A 16,670-nucleotide genomic window follows, 5' to 3' on the forward strand; every position below is an offset into this window, starting at 1 on the left:
CCCTCTCCCTTCCTCTCAGTGGAAACTATAAAATACAAAATATATTTTTAAAATAAAATAAGCACGCAAACGGTTACCATGTTTCTAAAATGGCAAGTTTGCCCTACCCGGCTTGGCTCAGTGGATAGAGCGTAGGCCTGCGGACTGAAGGGTCCCAGGTTCGATTCCAGCCAAGGGCACATGCCTAGGTTGCAGGCTCGATCCCCAGTAGGGGGCAGACAGGAGGCAGACAATCAATGATTCTCTCTCATCATTGCTGTTTCTCTCTCTCTCTCCCTCTCTCTCTCCCTTCCTCTCTAAAACCAATAAAATAAAATTAAAAAATAAAATAAAATAAAAAGGTGAGGTTGTGGGCCAGCCCACATCGACCTGGGAGCCCGGCTCTCGCGCTCAGAATGTAGCCCTTTGTTTGTTTGTTAAGCCTCACCCAAGGGTATTTCCCCAGATTTCCTGGGAGAGCGGAAGGGAGGAGGAGAGACAGAGAAACACCGATGTGCGAGGAGCACATCCATGGGCTCCCTCTAGCGTGGCTGCGGCCAGGGCCACGGAGGGGCCCGCCCCTGGCCGGCATCGAGCCCTCGGGCCTGCGGGCCGATGCGCTATCCACTGAGCCGCACCGCGGACGCCGGCCACGCCCCCCGATTCCGGAATCTTCCGCCGCGGGCACGCGGGAAGGGCTCACCTGGCTCTTGCCACGGCGGCGGTAGCTGCGCCGCACCAGGCTCTTGTAGTTCTCGTTCTTCTTGGTCAGGTAGTAGTAGAGCACGCACTCGGCCACGGTCTGCGGGCGGACAGGGAGGGGCGTGAGCGGGGTCCGAGTCCCGCGGCCGGGCCGCCGGCCTGTGCCTCAGTGTGCTCGCCTGTGAACGGGACGCTGACAGCACACACGTCGCCGCGGCCGGGACCCAGTCGGCGGGCGAGCGCCCTGGACAGCGTCCCCCGGGGCCACCGGCGGGCAGATGCGGGCCCCGGGGTCCGCCTGGGGTCCCCCTCCTCTCACCAGAGCGTCCTCTTCCCTAAGATCCGGGGCCTAAGCTTCCCTCTCCTCTCCTGGAGCATTCGTTCCCGTCTGTTCCCTGCCTCGGTCTCCCCCCGGGGCCTGGCCCGGAGCCTGCCCCCCCCCGCCCCCCGGCCCACAGTCAGAGGACGTCCTGGGAGACGGCGGAGGGCCCCGGCGGGCGGCTCCGTGGGCCAGTGTCGCCTGACACCCCGAGGCTGCAGGTTCTCCTCCGGGAATCAACCCAAGAACGCACCCGCACGTGGACACCAAACCCATGCTTCTCTCTCACCAAACCAGTCAATAGAAACTAAAAAAACAGAAAGACAGGGGGAGGGCGGTGCTGTGTATCTCAGCAGCTGAGCGCGGACGATAAACCAGGAGGTCAGGGTTCGACTTCCAGTCAGGGCGCAGGCCCAGGTTGCGGGCTCCATCCCCAGTGGGGGGCGTGCAGGAGGCAGCCGGTCCACGATTCTCTCCTCATGGATGTTTCTATCTCTCCCTCTCCCTTCCTCTCTGAAACCGATAAAAATATATTTTAAAAAATAAAAATAAAAAGGCAGCCAAAATTGGCTTAGCTCCATGGATAGAGCGTCGGCCTGCGGACTGAAAGGTCCCGGGTTTGATTCCAGTCAAGAGTGTGGACCTTGGTTGCGGGCTCATCCCCAGTGGGGGGCGTGCAGGCGTGATGTTTCTCTCTCGTCGATGTTTCTAACTCTCTCCCTCTCCCTTCCTCTCTGTAAAAAATCAATAAAATATATATTTTTAAAAACACACACGTGATGCCCAGTGGGTGTGGCTCCATGGCTGAGCATCCGCCCCTGAACCAGAGGGGGCTCAGTGCGGCTCCCGGGTGAGGGCGTCACTAGGTCGGGGGCCCCGGGGGGAGCTGGGCACAGAGGGACGCCGGCTGCCTGGGCCTGAAGGGGGGGTCGAGAGCCGGCGCCAGGGGACGGTGTGTCCGAGGGATGGGGACCCACGGGCCCCGGGCCTGGCGTGGCATCAGGCGTCAGCAAGCACAGGGCGCGTGAGTGTCAGAGGGTCACTCCGTCCCGCCCCGGCCATAAAGCCTCGGCCAGGACATGGGGCGCTCAGACCCGGGCCCCCAGAACCCGGGCCAGGGGGAAGGGGAGGCCAGGATGCCATGGGTCATGCGCACACACAGGAGGCACCAGTTCCCGGCTCTCCCAGCCCGGCTCCGCCCTCGGCCCAGGAGGTGTGGGCGGGGCCGTGGCCGGGCTCCCAGGAGGGAGGAAGGCGGGAAAGACTGACTGACAGCCGGGCCGCAGAGCGGGGCTCCGGGCAGAAGCCCCACGGACAGGGAGGGCGCCCCTCGCCCGCCCGCCCGCCCGGGGCGCCCCCGGGGAGAGATGCCAGCGGGGGGGGGCGGGCGGGCGGGCGGGCGGGCGGCTGACTCACCTTCCTCTCCAGGAACGAGGCGATCAGGCCGAAGTTCTTGGGGTGCTGCATGAACCTGCGGGGAGGGGGTGCTGAGTGCGGGCCGCGGGGGCTCCGCGGGGCGGCCGCCGAGCTCCCGGGAGCCTGCCTCTCCGCTGGCCAGCGACTCCCGGGAGGGGTGTGGGAGGCGGGCGGGAGGCTGGCGAGGGCGTCGTGGGAGTGAGTCACCGCGTTCTCGCCTTTGAAAATGCGTTTGTTTGTCCTGCTGGAGGCGCTTCCAGGAAAAAGGAGGACACAGCACGGGGCCCTGGGGGGGTCCCCCGCCCGCACCCCCCTTTTAAACCTGCTTCTGTCTCTCTGCGGCGAGGCCCCGGGCCCGGGAGCGGGGCTGAGAGCCCTTGGGCAGGCGGCCGGCCCAGGAGGCCCAGGAGGCGGCGGCGAGGAGGGCTCCCAGCCAGGGGGGCGGCGGGAGCTGGCGCCCCACCAACTGGCTTCCTGGGAAGCCGGGAATTACTGGGAACGCGCGGCAGGCCGGCACGGCGGGGCCAGGGGGCGGGCGGCCACGGGGGCGGAGATGTGGGTCAGGGCCGCCCAGGCCCCGGGAGGCCGGGCGGAGCCGCTGGCTGGGGCCCAGGCCTGGCCGGCTGTCCCCACGCGGTGCCCGGCCCCACGGCCGCCGCCCGGGGGGAGAGGAGAGGCTGCCGGAGGCAGAGGCAGGGGCCCGGGTCCCAGGAGGGCGCCTGGGCCGGAGCCGGGCCCTCCAGATGGCCGGGCGGGAGGCCAGCGGCCCCTCCCGCTCCCCGACCAGACACCGGAAAATCCGGAAAAATCCGGACCGGCCTCCTCGCTCTTCCCGGGGAAGCCAGGCCCGGAGTCCCGCCCGGGATCCCGCCTCGGGCGGCCCCAACGCCCTCCCCTTCCAGACGGACCGGCTCCGGCCCCGCCCGCCCGCCCCAGGACACTCCTCCCCTCTCCCCGAACCGGGCTGCGGGCTCCCTCCGCGGAGGCGGCCCTGGGAGGCCAGGACGGGAGCGTGGGCGTCCTCGGCCCCCGTCCTCCGCCCCCACCCACACGGGCGTCCTCGGCCCCGTCCTCCGCCCCCACCCACACGGGCATCCTCGGCCCTGTCCTCCGCCCCCACCCACACGGGCGTCCTCGGCCCTGTCCTCCGCCCCCACCCACATGGGCGTCCTCGGCCCCCGTCCTCCGCTCCCACCCACACGGGCGTCCTCGGCCCCGTCCTCCGCTCCCACCCACACGGGCGTCCTCGGCCCCGTCCTCCGCCCCCACCCACACGGGCGTCCTCGGCCCCCGTCCTCCGCCCCCACCCACACGGGCGTCCCCGGCCCCGTCCTCCGCCCCCCCCCACACGGGCGTCCTCGGCCCCCGTCCTCCGCCCCCACCCACACGGGCGTCCTCGGCCCCATCCTCCGCCCCCACCCACACGGGCGTCCTCGGTCAGTGGTGACTGGGAGCCTCGTGGCAGCTGGAGACCAAGGCGCTGCTGCTCTCCCAGTTCGCAGACGGGAAAACCGAGGCTCAGGGACCGGGCGGCCGAGCCTGTGCCCCCCACACGGGACTCTCAAAGGCTCTGAGCGCACCAGACCCATCCCACCGGAAACCAGACGCAACCGGACCGCTGTCTGATCGGGACCGCCGTCCGGGACCGCCGTCCGGGACCGCCGCCCGGGACCCCTGTGGGCCGCCGAACAGGCCCCGCGGCCCGGCCCGGCCCGGCCCGCCGAAGCGTGAGCCGTGGACCCAGAAGCGCCTGCTTTTGGTGAAGACGGCGTAACCACAGAAACACCAGCCACACCGGGATGCACACGCCCCGTGCCAGGCCACACTGCCGCGGAGCCTCCCGGACGGCTCTGGCCGCTTCACGGCTGGAGCGTGTCACACGCGCCCACGGAGGACGGGGGACTGGACCCCGGGTGGGGGCGCGCCCGTGACTGCGAGGACCCAGGCGTTTCCGTCTCGGACCTGACACCCTGAGCGCGCCGCGGGAACTGCTCCCCACAGCGCTGCTTCCTGTGCAGACGGCGGGCACGGGGACCCCTGGTGTCCGCACCGGCCGGCCGTCCCGACCCCCGACCCCGACCCCCGGCCCCGACCCCGACCCCCGGCCCCGACCCCCGGCCCCCAGCCCCGACCCCCGACCCCCGGCCCCGACCCCCGACCCCGACCCCCGACCCCAACCCCCGACCCCCGACCCCCGACCCCCGACCCCCGGCCCCGACCCCGACCCCCGGCCCCGACCCCCGGCCCCGCCCCGACCCCCGGCCCCCAGCCCCGACCCCCGACCCCGACCCCCGACCCCAACCCCCGACCCCCGACCCCCGACCCCCGACCCCCGGCCCCGACCCCGACCCCCGGCCCCGACCCCGACCCCCGGCCCTGGGAAGGCCCTCAGGAGCCGGGGGAGCCGGGAGAGCAGCTCAGAAGGGAGCCAGATCCGGCCCGGAGGCCATGGTTCAATTCCTGACCGGGGCACACGCCCCCGGTCTCCAGTAGGGGGCGTGCGGGAGGCAGCCGATCCGCGATTCTCTCCCACCACCCAGGGCTCTCTCCCCTCTTCTCCCCCCTTCCCTCTTCCTTAAGTCAAGGAACCGCCCCACCGACAGGTGACCTTGACCTCTGGCCTCCGGCTCTGAGAGGATGAACTCCTGTTGCTCTAAGCCCGTGGTCGGCAAACTCATTTGTCCACAGAGCCAAACACCCACAGGACGACTGACATTTCTTTGGAGAGCCACATTTTTTACACGTAACGCCACGCCTTCCACATACACTCGCCCGGGACGACCCCTGCTCTGAGCCACCCCGTCTCCCAGCTGAGATCAGGCCGGTGCAGCCCAGGCCTGGCGGGAGTCGCCCATCATGCACTGGGGCGGCCACTGTCCCAGATGCTCCCCGTCCTCGCCGTCCCCATCCCCCCGGTGTGCTCACTTCTCGCGGAAGGTCTCCTTCTCCTGCTCGCTCCACATGTTCATGACCTGCCGGTCCTTGTACACCTTCATGGGGTCGTCCATGAGCCCGTTCATGTTGATGAACTTGATGCGCTGCTGGTCGGCGTCGTACAGCATGGGCGGGATCACCGCCAGCTGCCGCATCTGCTTCTCCAGGTTCTGCGGGGCGGAGGGGGAGGCCCCGCTCAGCAGCCACCCTAACCCTAACCCTCCGGGCTCGGGGGGGCCCACTCTGCGCCGCCCGGACCTCCGGGCTGGGGGGGGCCCACTCTGCGCCGCCCGGACCTCCGGGCTGGGGGGGGCCCACTCTGCGCCGCCCGGACCTCCGGGCTGGGGGAGGGCCGCTCAGCGCCGCCCGGACCTCCGGGCTGGGGGAGGGCCGCTCAGTGCCGCCCGGACCTCCGGGCTGGGGGAGGGCCGCTCAGCAGCCACCCTAACCCTAACCCTCCGGGCTCGGGGGGGCCCACTCTGCGCCGCCCGGACCTCCGGGCTGGGGGAGGGCCGCTCAGCGCCGCCCGGACCTCCGGGCTGGGGGGGGGCCGCTCAGTGCCGCCCGGACCTCCGGGCTGGGGGAGGGCCGCTCAGCAGCCACCCTAACCCTAACCCTCCGGGCTCGGGGGGGCCCACTCTGCGCCGCCCGGACCTCCGGGCTGGGGGAGGGCCGCTCAGCGCCGCCCGGACCTCCGGGCTGGGGGAGGGCCGCTCAGCGCCGCCAGGACCTCCGGGCTGGGGGAGGGCCGCTCAGCGCCGCCCGGACCTCCGGGCTGGGGGAGGGCCGCTCAGCGCCGCCCGGACCTCCGGGCTGGGGGAGGGCCGCTCAGCGCCGCCCGGACCTCCGGGCTGGGGGAGGGCCGCTCAGCGCCGCCAGGACCTCCGGGCTGGGGGAGGGCCGCTCAGCGCCGCCCGGACCTCCGGGCTGGGGGAGGGCCGGCCCAGCGGCCACCCCAGGACCCCTCCAAGCCAGGCGCCACGTCCCCGGCACTCGGGTGACCCTTGGCCCTCGGGCCGCACGGGAGAGCAGCCGTGGCTCCGTCCGGTGTGGAGCCCCGGACAGACTGTGCAGCGTGACTGAGAAACAGGCTTTGACTGTATGTCACTTCAGCTATCGCTAATTTATTATTATTTTAAAAAATGTGTTTCTACTGATTGCAGAGAGGAAGGGAGAGGGAGCAAGACAGAAACATCCACGAGGAGAGAGAATCACGGGCCGGCTGCCTCCTGCACGCCCCCCACTGGGGATGGAGCCGGAACCCGGGCCTGGGCCTGACCGGGGATCGAACCGGGAGCTCCACGGAGCCCCGCCGGCCGGACCACAGGTCCCACGGGACACAGGGCCCGGGGGAGGTGACCCCGCCTCCTCCAGGCTCCCAGGCCGGCCATGGTGCTGGGAGGGCGTGGGCCCGGCAGGAGGCGCGTGGGCCCGGCGTGGGCCCGGCAGGAGGCGCGCACGGGGGCACAGAGGGCGGTGGGCGGCGTCAGGCACGGACTCACCTCCTGCTCCGAGAGGCCGTCGATGATCTCGGACACCTCGTGCTCGCTCCGGGCGGCTGCCATGGCGAGCCCGCCACTGCCGCCGCGCTGGCCCACCCTGCTGGGAGCCGGAGGGACACGCTCAGGACCGCGGGCGCCCCGGAGGCCGCACCCGCAGGCTCGGCCCACCGCCCGGGGGTCCGGGCAGAGCAGGGGGCCCCCGTCTGACCTGGGGACGCCTGAACCCCAACGCCAGAGGGTGCACGGCCCCTTTTTGCTCTGGGATGCGCTGAGAGGCCAGCCGCGCAGATCCACGTGCACGTCCCAGCTCAGCTCCCCCCCACCCCCCAACCTGTGCCTCAGTTTCCTCCCCTGTAGCACGGGGCCCGCGTGGCACCAGCTCCCACCCGGGGAGGCGGCATCGGTAGACACAGTGAGGTCTGTCACCACCGCTCCTCCGCCCATGCCCTCACCCGTCACTGAAGGGGAGAGGGCAGCAGGGGCCGTGCACCTACTGTGCGCTCTCACTCAGTCCTCACACCGGGCCCCAGCGGACCAGCCGCGTGCTCCCGGCTTCTGCACCAGGCGGTCCTCTCCCCTCGGACCCACCAGGGACCCCAAACCCAGCCGCCCGCGGGGGCCGCGCAGGCCGCAGGGCAGACGGGCCGGGGCGCGGGCGCCCACTCACCTTTGCATGCGCTCCTGCAGCTCGCGCTGCTTGCGGATCTCGGGGAACTGCTTCTCGTAGTACTCGCGCACCTTGCTCTCCTTGGCCCGCCGCCGCGGGTTGTTCTCGATGCGCTCCACCTTCTTCTCCCAGGCCTCCATGAGCTGGTCATAGCGCTGGCAGAACTTCTGCTCCTGGCACCGCAGGGCGGGGGGCACGCTGAGGGCGCCCTGCACCCACAGGCCCCACTGCGCCTCCCACTGCCGCCCACTGCACAGACACGGTCACACCGACGCACAGGCACGCACGCACACACACATACAAACACACACAAACACACACATGCATACACATGCACTCAGGCACATACACTCAAGCACGGCCTCACGCTGATGCGTGCACACACAGCTGCGCACAGACATACACACACATGCACGGCCTCACAGCCACACATGCACACGTGCACCATCATGCAGACACACACACACACGCAGGGAAACACGGCCACACAGACACGCACGCAGGCCTGGTCACGTGAGACCTGGGCAGACCCAGCCCCTGAAGGAAAGCCCGGGATGGGGAGGGCCCGGGCCGCGAGGGGGGGCCGAGGGCCTTACCCATTGCTTCCGGGCGTGGTTCCTCCTCTTGAAGTACAAGATCAGCTTTTTCCGCATCGCCTGGTTTCTGGGAGGCGGGGGACAGCGAGGGGCGGTCAGGCGCCGGCTCAGGCCCCCAGCGCCCTCGCTGGCCCCGCGGCAGCCGCGCCGAACTCGGTGAGACCAGACACCCTGCCCCTCGGACAGGGCTCTGCGGACCCCACGCCTGCAGACCCCTCCCTTCCTCTCCGAAATCAACAAAAACATTCTCTTAAAAAAGCTAAACTCAGAGCTTCCCTGGGGACCGAGGCCCGGTGCCCCTTCGACAGGCCAGGCCCGGCCATCCACTCCCGGCGCCCGGCCGCCTCCAGCCTCCGCAGCCCGTCCCTCGGCCGAGCTTCCCGCCCCGGCCCCGTGCGGCAGCCCCCCAGCCGGCCGGCCTGGGGGCCCCGCGCTCAGCACACACTCCGCTGTTTTACTCTGAACCGAGAGCGTCCTGGTGTCGGAGACGCAGACGGCTCACAGCACACGCGTGTTCTCTACCGAGACGACTCCCGGCAGCACCAAGACCGGCCGCTCCGAGGGCCCCGGGGAGACCGGCCTTCCGCCGAAGGCCCACCCGGGAGGGTCAGGGGCCTCCAGGGGAGGCGTGAACCGGGACGGAGACGCACACCAGGAACCGGAGGCGTCTGGGGAGACTCCGGCCGGGCCCCGGCGGCTCTGGGACAGGACAGCGGGGCAATCCAGGGGGCTGCCCGGAGGAGGAGAGGTTTGCGCTGGGGTTTGGGGGAAGCAGGAGAGGGCTGTGGGAAGAGGCTGTTGGATCGGGTGACGGATGGTCTAAAGCCCTTTTCCCACGCGAAACAGATGCTCCGAGGAGACCGGCTCACTGACGGGCGGGGGGAGGGGGCTCACCGAGGGCACCGGGCGGGGTGGGGTGCCCAGAGCCCGGGCTGGAGCCCCACAGAGGGAACGAGGGGGCGGGGGCGTGGGGTACGCCGATGGAGCTGGCCTGGGGGCCAGGCTGTGCAGCCCTGGGGAAGTGTCTGACCCTCTCTGAGCCTCCAGACACGGCCACAGAGACCTGTGCCGGGCAGAGCACCCACCTCCTCCGCTCCAGGTGGCCCCCAGCCCTGCCCCCGGCCCCCACCCCCACCCAGGGCCGGAGGGGTCTGGCAGGCGCCCGCCCTGGGCCCAGGCAGCCACCACGCAGGCACCCGCGCCCCAGGCGGCGGGTGGCGGAGGGGAGCAGCGGGGGAGGGCCCGCTGACCTGCAGCCATCGCCAGAGCGGCAGGAAGTCAGGCGTGAAATTACCTTCAGCTCCCGGCTCCGCGCAGACGGCAGCAAATTAAAGTGACAGCGAAGGTCCCCGGGGAGGGATCGCCTCCCACCTGGCAGCACTTACAGCGGCGGGCGGCGAGGGGGGCGAGGGGAGAGGCGGCCGAGGGCGGCGGAGGAGCCGGTGATGCCCTGCGTCCCCCCTGCATCTCCCCCTTCTCCCCGCCACCGGGACCCTGTCCTATCCCGCCGTCACCCCGGCAGGCACGTCTCCCCCGCCCGCCCCGCCGGGACCCTGTCCTATCCCGCCGTCACCCCGGCAGGCACGTCTCCCCCGCCCGCCCCGCCGGGACCCTGTCCTATCCCGCCGTCACCCCCTGGCAGGCACGTCTCCCCCGCCCGCCCCGCCGGGACCCTGTCCTATCCCGCCGTCACCCCGGCAGGCACGTCTCCGGGCCCAGAGCCGCCCGCCCCGCCGGGACCCTGTCCTATCCCGCCGTCACCCCCTGGCAGGCACGTCTCCGGGCCCAGAGCCGCCCGCCCGCAGGTGCGCCCAGGCCGTGTGGTCGTGTCTGGAGGTTCAGAGAGGCTCCGTCACTTCCCCGGGCTGCACACCTGGCTCTTGTGTGGGAAGGACGAAGGGGCCGTGGCAAAGCCAGAAGGACGGCCCTGGCCGGCCGCCCGGCGGTCAGAGCATCCACCTGAGGCCCGAACGGTTGCGGGTTCGATTCTGGTCGAGGGCATGGACCTCGGTTCCTGCCTTGATTCCCAGCCCTGGTCCGGGCATGTGCGGGAGGGAGGCAGCCAACGGGTGTGTCTCTCTCACATGGATGGCTGTCTGTCTGTCTATTTGTCTGTCTCTCTGTCTCCATCCCCCTTGCGTTATCTTTAAACATCAGTGGAAAAAGACCTTGACTCGGGTAAGGATTTTTAAAAAGGACAGAACTCTCAGAACGCCCTGGGACAGCGACTCCCGGACCCTCAGCAGCCCTGGGAGATGGGCGCCGGTCACCCCCGTTCACCGAGGCACTCGGGGGAGCGAGTGGCGCCCAGGGGCCGGATGTTCGTGGACCAGAACCTGCACCCTCAACTGCCACCTCAGGACGAGGCCTCGCCGTCCATCCCCACCGCTGCCCAGACCTCCCACCCTGGCGTCCACGGGACCCCCCGTCCCTGACGCCCCCGCCCCGCCCCACGGCTCCCACAGGGCCCGCCCCCGAGGTCCCCCAGCCCCGGTGCTTCCCGCCCTGCAGGTGCAGCACCCGCCTCTGGACACAGAACCCACCCCGGCCCCCCTCCCTCGCGCAGATCCGAGGGCCCATCACGGGCCCCTGCCACGCCTGGGGGCCGACATGGGTGCTCCCACTGGCCGTGCCGACGCAGCCCGACAGCAGGACACTCCGACACGCTCGGGCCAGGACCGCCCAGGACCGGAGCTCAGACCACGGGCCCTGCTCGCCCCGCGGCCGCCCCCCTGCTGAGCCCGCTCCCGGCGCCCACAGGGTCCTCCTGCTCACTCGGGGTGGGGGGCACCCCCAACCACCTCGTCTCTCCGGGGCTGTCCCCCGCACACAGCGCCCTCCCTGCCCTCCCCGCCCTCCGGCCCTCCCCGCCCAGGACCTATGTCCCTCCCCTCTCCCCACCCCAGGCGGGCTCGGACCCCATCCAGGTCCTGCCTGGCCCAGGATTCTGCCCCAAACCGCCCCCTTCTGTCCCCTTTCCTGGGCCCGCTCCTGCCCCGGAGCCCACAGCCCACCCCGCCCCGCCCCGGCCCCGAGCCCCTGCACGGCCACTCACATCTTGATGTTCTCATGGTACTGCCGGGTGTCGGACGGCTGGTTGTACAGCGGCTGCGGAGGAAGGAGAGGAGCTGGTCAAGGCCCCGCCATGCCTGCAGTCCACACGCCCAGCCGGGCCCAGCGCCTGCGGCCCTGGCACCTGGAGCCGGCGTCGGCCGGTGAGAACCGGCCGCCGGGAACTGAGAACACGCAGACCCAGCCCACGGCGCCGGCAGGAACAGACTGTGGCCCTCGGGGCACAGGGTGGCACCGTGACTTCCTGCCCGGCACTGCGGCTGCTCTGCAGGCACCGGGCTGTGCCGGCCGAGCACCGGGGACCGGCCGTGACCGCCAACCGAGAACACGGTTGCACCGCTCCGCGTCCGAACCACGGAGAGCACACACCAGCCCCCCGGACGCCACGCCAGCCCCCGGACGGGAGACAAGCCCGCTGCACCCAGCACAGCCGAGGGCACGAGGACAGGGAGGCTGGCGCCCGGCTCACACGTGTGTACACGGCACCAGGCCCCGGAGAGCCGTGAAGGAACCCGTGTTAAAGCCTACACGTGGGCCCAGCCGGCATGGCTCAGGGGATGAGCATCGATCTAGGAACCAGGAGGTCAGGGTTCGATTCCCGGTCAGGGCACAGGCCCGGGTTGTGGGCTCCATCCCCAGTGGGGGGCGTGCAGGAGGCAGCCGGTCCATGATTCTCTCATCACGGATGTCTCTCTCTCTCTCTCTCTGCCTGTACCCGTGTCCCTCTGGGTGTCTCTGTGTTCCCTCCCCCGTCTCTCTCTCACGGCCTCACAGGCAGCAGGCACCTCGTGGGCAGCCAGGGGTGACTGCGACAGAGGAGCCAGGTACAGAGAGTGAGGACCAGCAGGACGAGGCCCAGCGCCTCAGGCAGGCCCGGGGCGAGGAGGAGGGCGCCCGGGCTCCGCCCTGGATGTCTCCTGGACAGAGCGGACACGCCTCCTGACACCTCAGACCCCCCATGACACGGCTGACGGGGCCCCTGCAGGAGGCTGCACCCGGCAGGACCCGCCCGCCAAGGGGCCAGTCCCAGGACGGCGGCGACCAGGCGACCTTGGCCCTCAGCCCCAGCAGCCCCGGGGCCAGCCTCCCCTCCTCTCCCTCACGGTTCCCCCCAGCTGGGGCCACACGGCCTTGGGGGACTCCCTCCCAGACCCCAGAGCCAGGCGGCGCCGGGCCTGGGCCTCCCTCTGCGCCTCCATTTCCCCGGCTAGAAGGGGGCACAGCCCGTACGCGGGGGCGGGTCTGACGGCAGCAGTGGGAGGCTCCCCGATGACAGGAGGAGGAGCCGGGCTCGGGGACGAGGGGGACTCCAGCCGGCGGGCGGCGGCCCAGGTGGCCGCTGTGAGAAACGAGGTGTCCGCCAGCCTCACCCTGCGGTGACACCAGGCGCTTAAAATAGCTCCTCCGACAGGAAGGAAGCCGTGACTCAAACAGCGCCCGCCGCCCGCCTGCAGCCTCCACCGCCCGCTCCGGACAGGCCTCCACCCCGGCCTGCAGCCTCCATCCCCGCTCCGGACAGGCCTCCACCCGGGCCTGCAGCCTCCATCCCCGCTCCGGACAGGCCTCCACCCGGGCCTGCAGCCTCCACCGCCCGCTCCGGACAGGCCTCCACCCGGGCCTGCAGCCTCCATCCCCGCTCCGGACAGGCCTCCACCCGGGCCTGCAGCCTCCATCCCCGCTCCGGACAGGCCTCCACCCGGCCTGCAGCCTCCATCCCCGCTCCGGACAGGCCTCCACCCGGCCTGCAGCCTCCATCCCCGCTCCGGACAGGCCTCCACCCGGCCTGCAGCCTCCATCCCCGCTCCGGACAGGCCTCTATCCTGGCCTCGGGGGTGCAGGGGGCGCCGGGGGGGGGTCCCCGGCCTCGTGCTCAGTCCTCCGGGGCGGGCACCGCTCGCCGGCGTCACATCGCTGTCCCAGAGGCTGCAGCCCGGAGACACTGCCGACCACTGACCCGTGACCCCTGACCCCCCTGGCCCCGCCTCCGCCGGAGGACACCGCTGGGCCTGGCGGTGACGGCAGAGGCGTGAGCCCGCCTCCTGCTGTGTGACCCCGGGCACGGCGCTGCCCTCTCTGTGCCTCGTATAGAAAAGGGACAGGGCCGCCCTGACCAGTGTGGCTCAGTGGATAGAGCATCAACCTCCGGACTGAAAGGTCCCAGGTTCGATTCCAGTCAATGGCACGTACCTTGGTTGCGGGCACATCCCCGGTGAGGGGTGTGCAGGAGGCAGCTGATCGATGTTTCTCTCTCATCGATGTTTCTAGCTCTCCCTCCCTCTCCCTTCCTCTCTGTAAAAAATCAATAAAATATGTTTAAAAACAAGTGTGACTCTCAAAAGAAGCGTCAGTCGTTGTGCTGTTGGTATCTGGCTCTGTGGACGGATGAGTTTGCTGACGGCAGTGTGTGTGTGGGGGTGGCTGGCTGCGCGCTGTGAATGGGGGGATTGTGCGGTGGGAATCCCGTCCTCAGAGCCCCACACGGGAACTGAACGCCAGCTGCTCGCGACGTCCCGGACCGAACAGGCCGGCCGGTCCCCGGGGGGCACGGCCCTGCCCCACCACCACCCCAAGCGTCTGCCCGAGTGGGGGGAGGGGGGGTCGGGAAGGGCTGGTGTTCTCGGCGGCCGAGGACCGACCCCAGGCCGGGGGCAGCTGTCACCCCAGAACCGACGTCGGGGGCAAACCGCCAAGGGCCGCTTCACTCCCCATCCCCGTGCCCTCCTGGCAGAGCTGAGCCGGGGGCCTGGGCTGGCTACGGAGCTGGCACTCACACCCTCGCCCCTCACCGAGACCGCGGCCCCAGCCTCAGGCTCAGCGCTGACCTGTGAACCAGGAGGTCAGAGTTCGGTTCCCGGGTTGCGGCTCCATCCCCAGGGGGGGCGTGCAGGGGGCAGCTGATCCAGGACTCTCTCTTTCTCTCCCTCCCTCCCTTCCTCTCTGACGTCAATAAAAACACACGTTTTTTAAAATAGCTTCTCCCCGCTCTCCCGGCGGCTCAAGGCGACTGGTACGTCCGTTTTCCGGGCGAGGGCGTGAGGCAGGGCAGGGAGAGCCGCACAGGGTCACCAGCGCCCAGGCGGCGGTCCCGGGCTCGAACTCAGATCCCGCAGCCCCGGGCGGACTCCCCACACCACGCTGGACCGCGAGGGCCGGCCCCCCGGGTCCGCCTTCCTGCGGCCGGAGCGCCCGGCTCTGCCCGCCCCACGCGCCCGCCTGGCCATCGGCCCGGCCTTATCAGGGGCGTTTCCTGCCACAGGGCTTGGCAATAGCAACTTCCTCCCCCGACGCCCACCTGCTGCCCCCCTCGGTCTCTGTCCCCTACCCCCCCACGCCCACCTGCTGCCCCCCCTCGGGCTCTGCCCCCCCTCCCCCCCACGCCCACCTGCCGCCCCTCCTCGGGCTCTTCCCCCCCCCCCCTCCCGGGCTCACCAGCTCCACCTGCGGCCCCAGGCCCTCCAGGATCCGGTGTGCAGCCTCGGCCTTCTTCTGCAGAGTGAGGAGAGAGGGATGAGACACGGCACACACGCACGTACACGCACGCACACGCACACACACGCAGAACGGATTATGAACAGCGGCCTCCAGGAGCGGCAGCCAGCTGCGCAGCCTGGCGTGCCCGTCGGCAGCCTGGGGGGTGGGCGCGCCGTGCCCCCCTGCACCGCCCTCCTGGCTGGAACCGAGCACACGGGGGCCTGGACGCGCCCATGCCCCGGGCGAGCTCGCCGAGTCTCGCTTCTAACAGACACAGCCTGTTCGCGGCGCCCCCTCCCGGGCCCCCAGCCCAGTGCCCCCGGCCGGGGGTGTGGGCACAGCCCCTCGCAGCGGGCCAGCGGGCCGCCCCGCGCCCCGGAGGCCGCCCCGCGCCCGGAGGCCGCCCCGCACCCGGAGGCCGCCCCGCACCCCGAGGCCGTCCCGCACCCCGAGGCCGTCCCGCACCCGGAGGCCGTCCCGCACCCCGAGGCCGTCCCGTACCCCGAGGCCGTCCCGTACCCCGAGGCCGCCCCGCGCCCGGAGGCCGTCCCGCGCCCGGAGGCCGCCCCGCGCCCGGAGGCCGCCCCGCGCCCGGAGGCCGCCCCGCGCCCGGAGGCCGCCCCGCGCCCGGAGGCCGTCCCGCACCCGGAGGCCGCCCCGCACCCGGAGGCCGCCCCGCACCCGGAGGCCGTCCCGCACCCGGAGGCCGCCCCGCACCCGGAGGCCGTCCCGCACCCAGAGGCAGGCGGGCTGGCGGTGGGGAGGGCGGGGGCGGGAGACGGAGCCGCAGGGAGAACCCTCTCTAGGATTCTTGTGTTTCACCCCACGTGACGGTTTCTGAGCGGCCGGCCGGGGCCTCCCCTCCCCCGGCCGCCCAGGACTTATTAGGAAAACAGGAACATGTGGGGCAGGGGCTGGTGGCCTGGATTCAGCAGCTGGGCAGCCGGGTGGTGAGGGCGGGCACTGTGCCTCCGCCAGCCTCCCGCCCCCGGCCCCGCCTGGGGCCACCAGGGGCCGCTCGGGGGAGGCGCCAGGCCCACAGGGAGGGGCCAGCGGCTGTGGAAGCAGCTTCGGCAGGGTCTCGGCCAGGTCTGGGCCGTGACGGAAAGCGAGGCGTCCACAGCGGGCACGTGAGGACCTGAGCCCCCCATCTCATCCCAGGAGCCAGGAATGGGGGGGGGGGGCTCCTGACTCAGCCAAACTCGGGGGATCATTGGGTTTGGGGCGTGGGCCGGAGGACGGGCCATCGCCAGACGGTCCCGCAGGGAGCCCCCAATCCAGACCCACTGAAAGGGGGTGCCTGGAGGCCAGGAGCGGGGCTCAGGCCACGGGTCCCACTGGGAGGCGGGTATGAGGGCCAGCGTTCCCCACCACCCCCTCCCAGTGAGCGAGCCTGAGGGAGGCTCCAGCCGGCACCTAGCTCGCTCCACCGAGCCCCGGCCCGGCCCCAGGAAGAGCCGTGCTCTCAGCTGCCCTGGTGCAGAGCAGACACCTCAGACCAGCAGGCTCGAAGCGTGACGGGGGGGGGGGCCTGCTGCTATGGCGACGCCAGCATGCACGGAGCACCCGGAGGAGCCAGGCTGAGCACACAGCCCGCGACGCCCGCGTCTCAGTCACGCACAATGCGGCAGGGCCGCGGTGCGGGCCCATTTCACAGGTGAGGAAACCGAGGCCCCGGAGACATCCTCCTGGCCACGGTCCACTGGAAACACCCGTCTACCTTTCCCAGAGGTGTCCTCTTCGGACGGGCCTCGCTCAGGCCCCGCCTCCTCCAGGAAGTCAGCGTGACTGCCCTGATTCTACAGGCTGCATTCCCCCTGCAGGCACCCGGGTCAGTGACCAGGCCCCTGGGGCTGGGGCTGTGCCTGGGGGAGTGGAGAGACCTCAGCCTCCTGCAGGGACAGGAACGAACCCGCCTCCGGACCTACAGCACCCAGCCCTGGGCCCACCCCATAGAGCACCGTGTGCCCCACAGGCCACACGCGCGCACACGCCGCACACATGTGCCACGT

General features: G+C 71.0%; 1 protein-coding gene across 16 annotated transcripts in view; it reads right to left on the minus strand.

The window, feature by feature from the left end:
* Positions 1-16,670, minus strand: part of NCOR2 (nuclear receptor corepressor 2) — a 130,525-nt gene that overhangs the window by 65,069 nt on the left and 48,786 nt on the right. For 13 of the 16 annotated variants that reach the window (XR_006740595.1, XM_045576087.1, XM_045576096.1 and 10 more), the window contains 8 exons: positions 14,617-14,673; positions 11,171-11,223; positions 8,116-8,182; positions 7,520-7,692; positions 6,853-6,952; positions 5,342-5,520; positions 2,417-2,471; positions 683-781 (listed from right to left, as the gene is read on the minus strand). Coding sequence is in view for 15 of the 16 variants with exons in the window: in XM_045576087.1 (XP_045432043.1) it covers positions 683-781; positions 2,417-2,471; positions 5,342-5,520; positions 6,853-6,952; positions 7,520-7,692; positions 8,116-8,182; positions 11,171-11,223; positions 14,617-14,673 (783 nt within the window). In the remaining variant the exon portion in view is untranslated. The remainder of the gene's footprint in view (positions 1-682; positions 782-2,416; positions 2,472-5,341; positions 5,521-6,852; positions 6,953-7,519; positions 7,693-8,115; positions 8,183-11,170; positions 11,224-14,616; positions 14,674-16,670) is intronic. The other 3 variants (XM_045576089.1, XM_045576098.1, XM_045576097.1) reach the window with 1 other exon arrangement.

This window comes from Pipistrellus kuhlii, unplaced genomic scaffold, assembly GCF_014108245.1.
Source record: "Pipistrellus kuhlii isolate mPipKuh1 unplaced genomic scaffold, mPipKuh1.p scaffold_m20_p_74, whole genome shotgun sequence".
NCBI lineage: Eukaryota > Metazoa > Chordata > Mammalia > Chiroptera > Vespertilionidae > Pipistrellus > Pipistrellus kuhlii.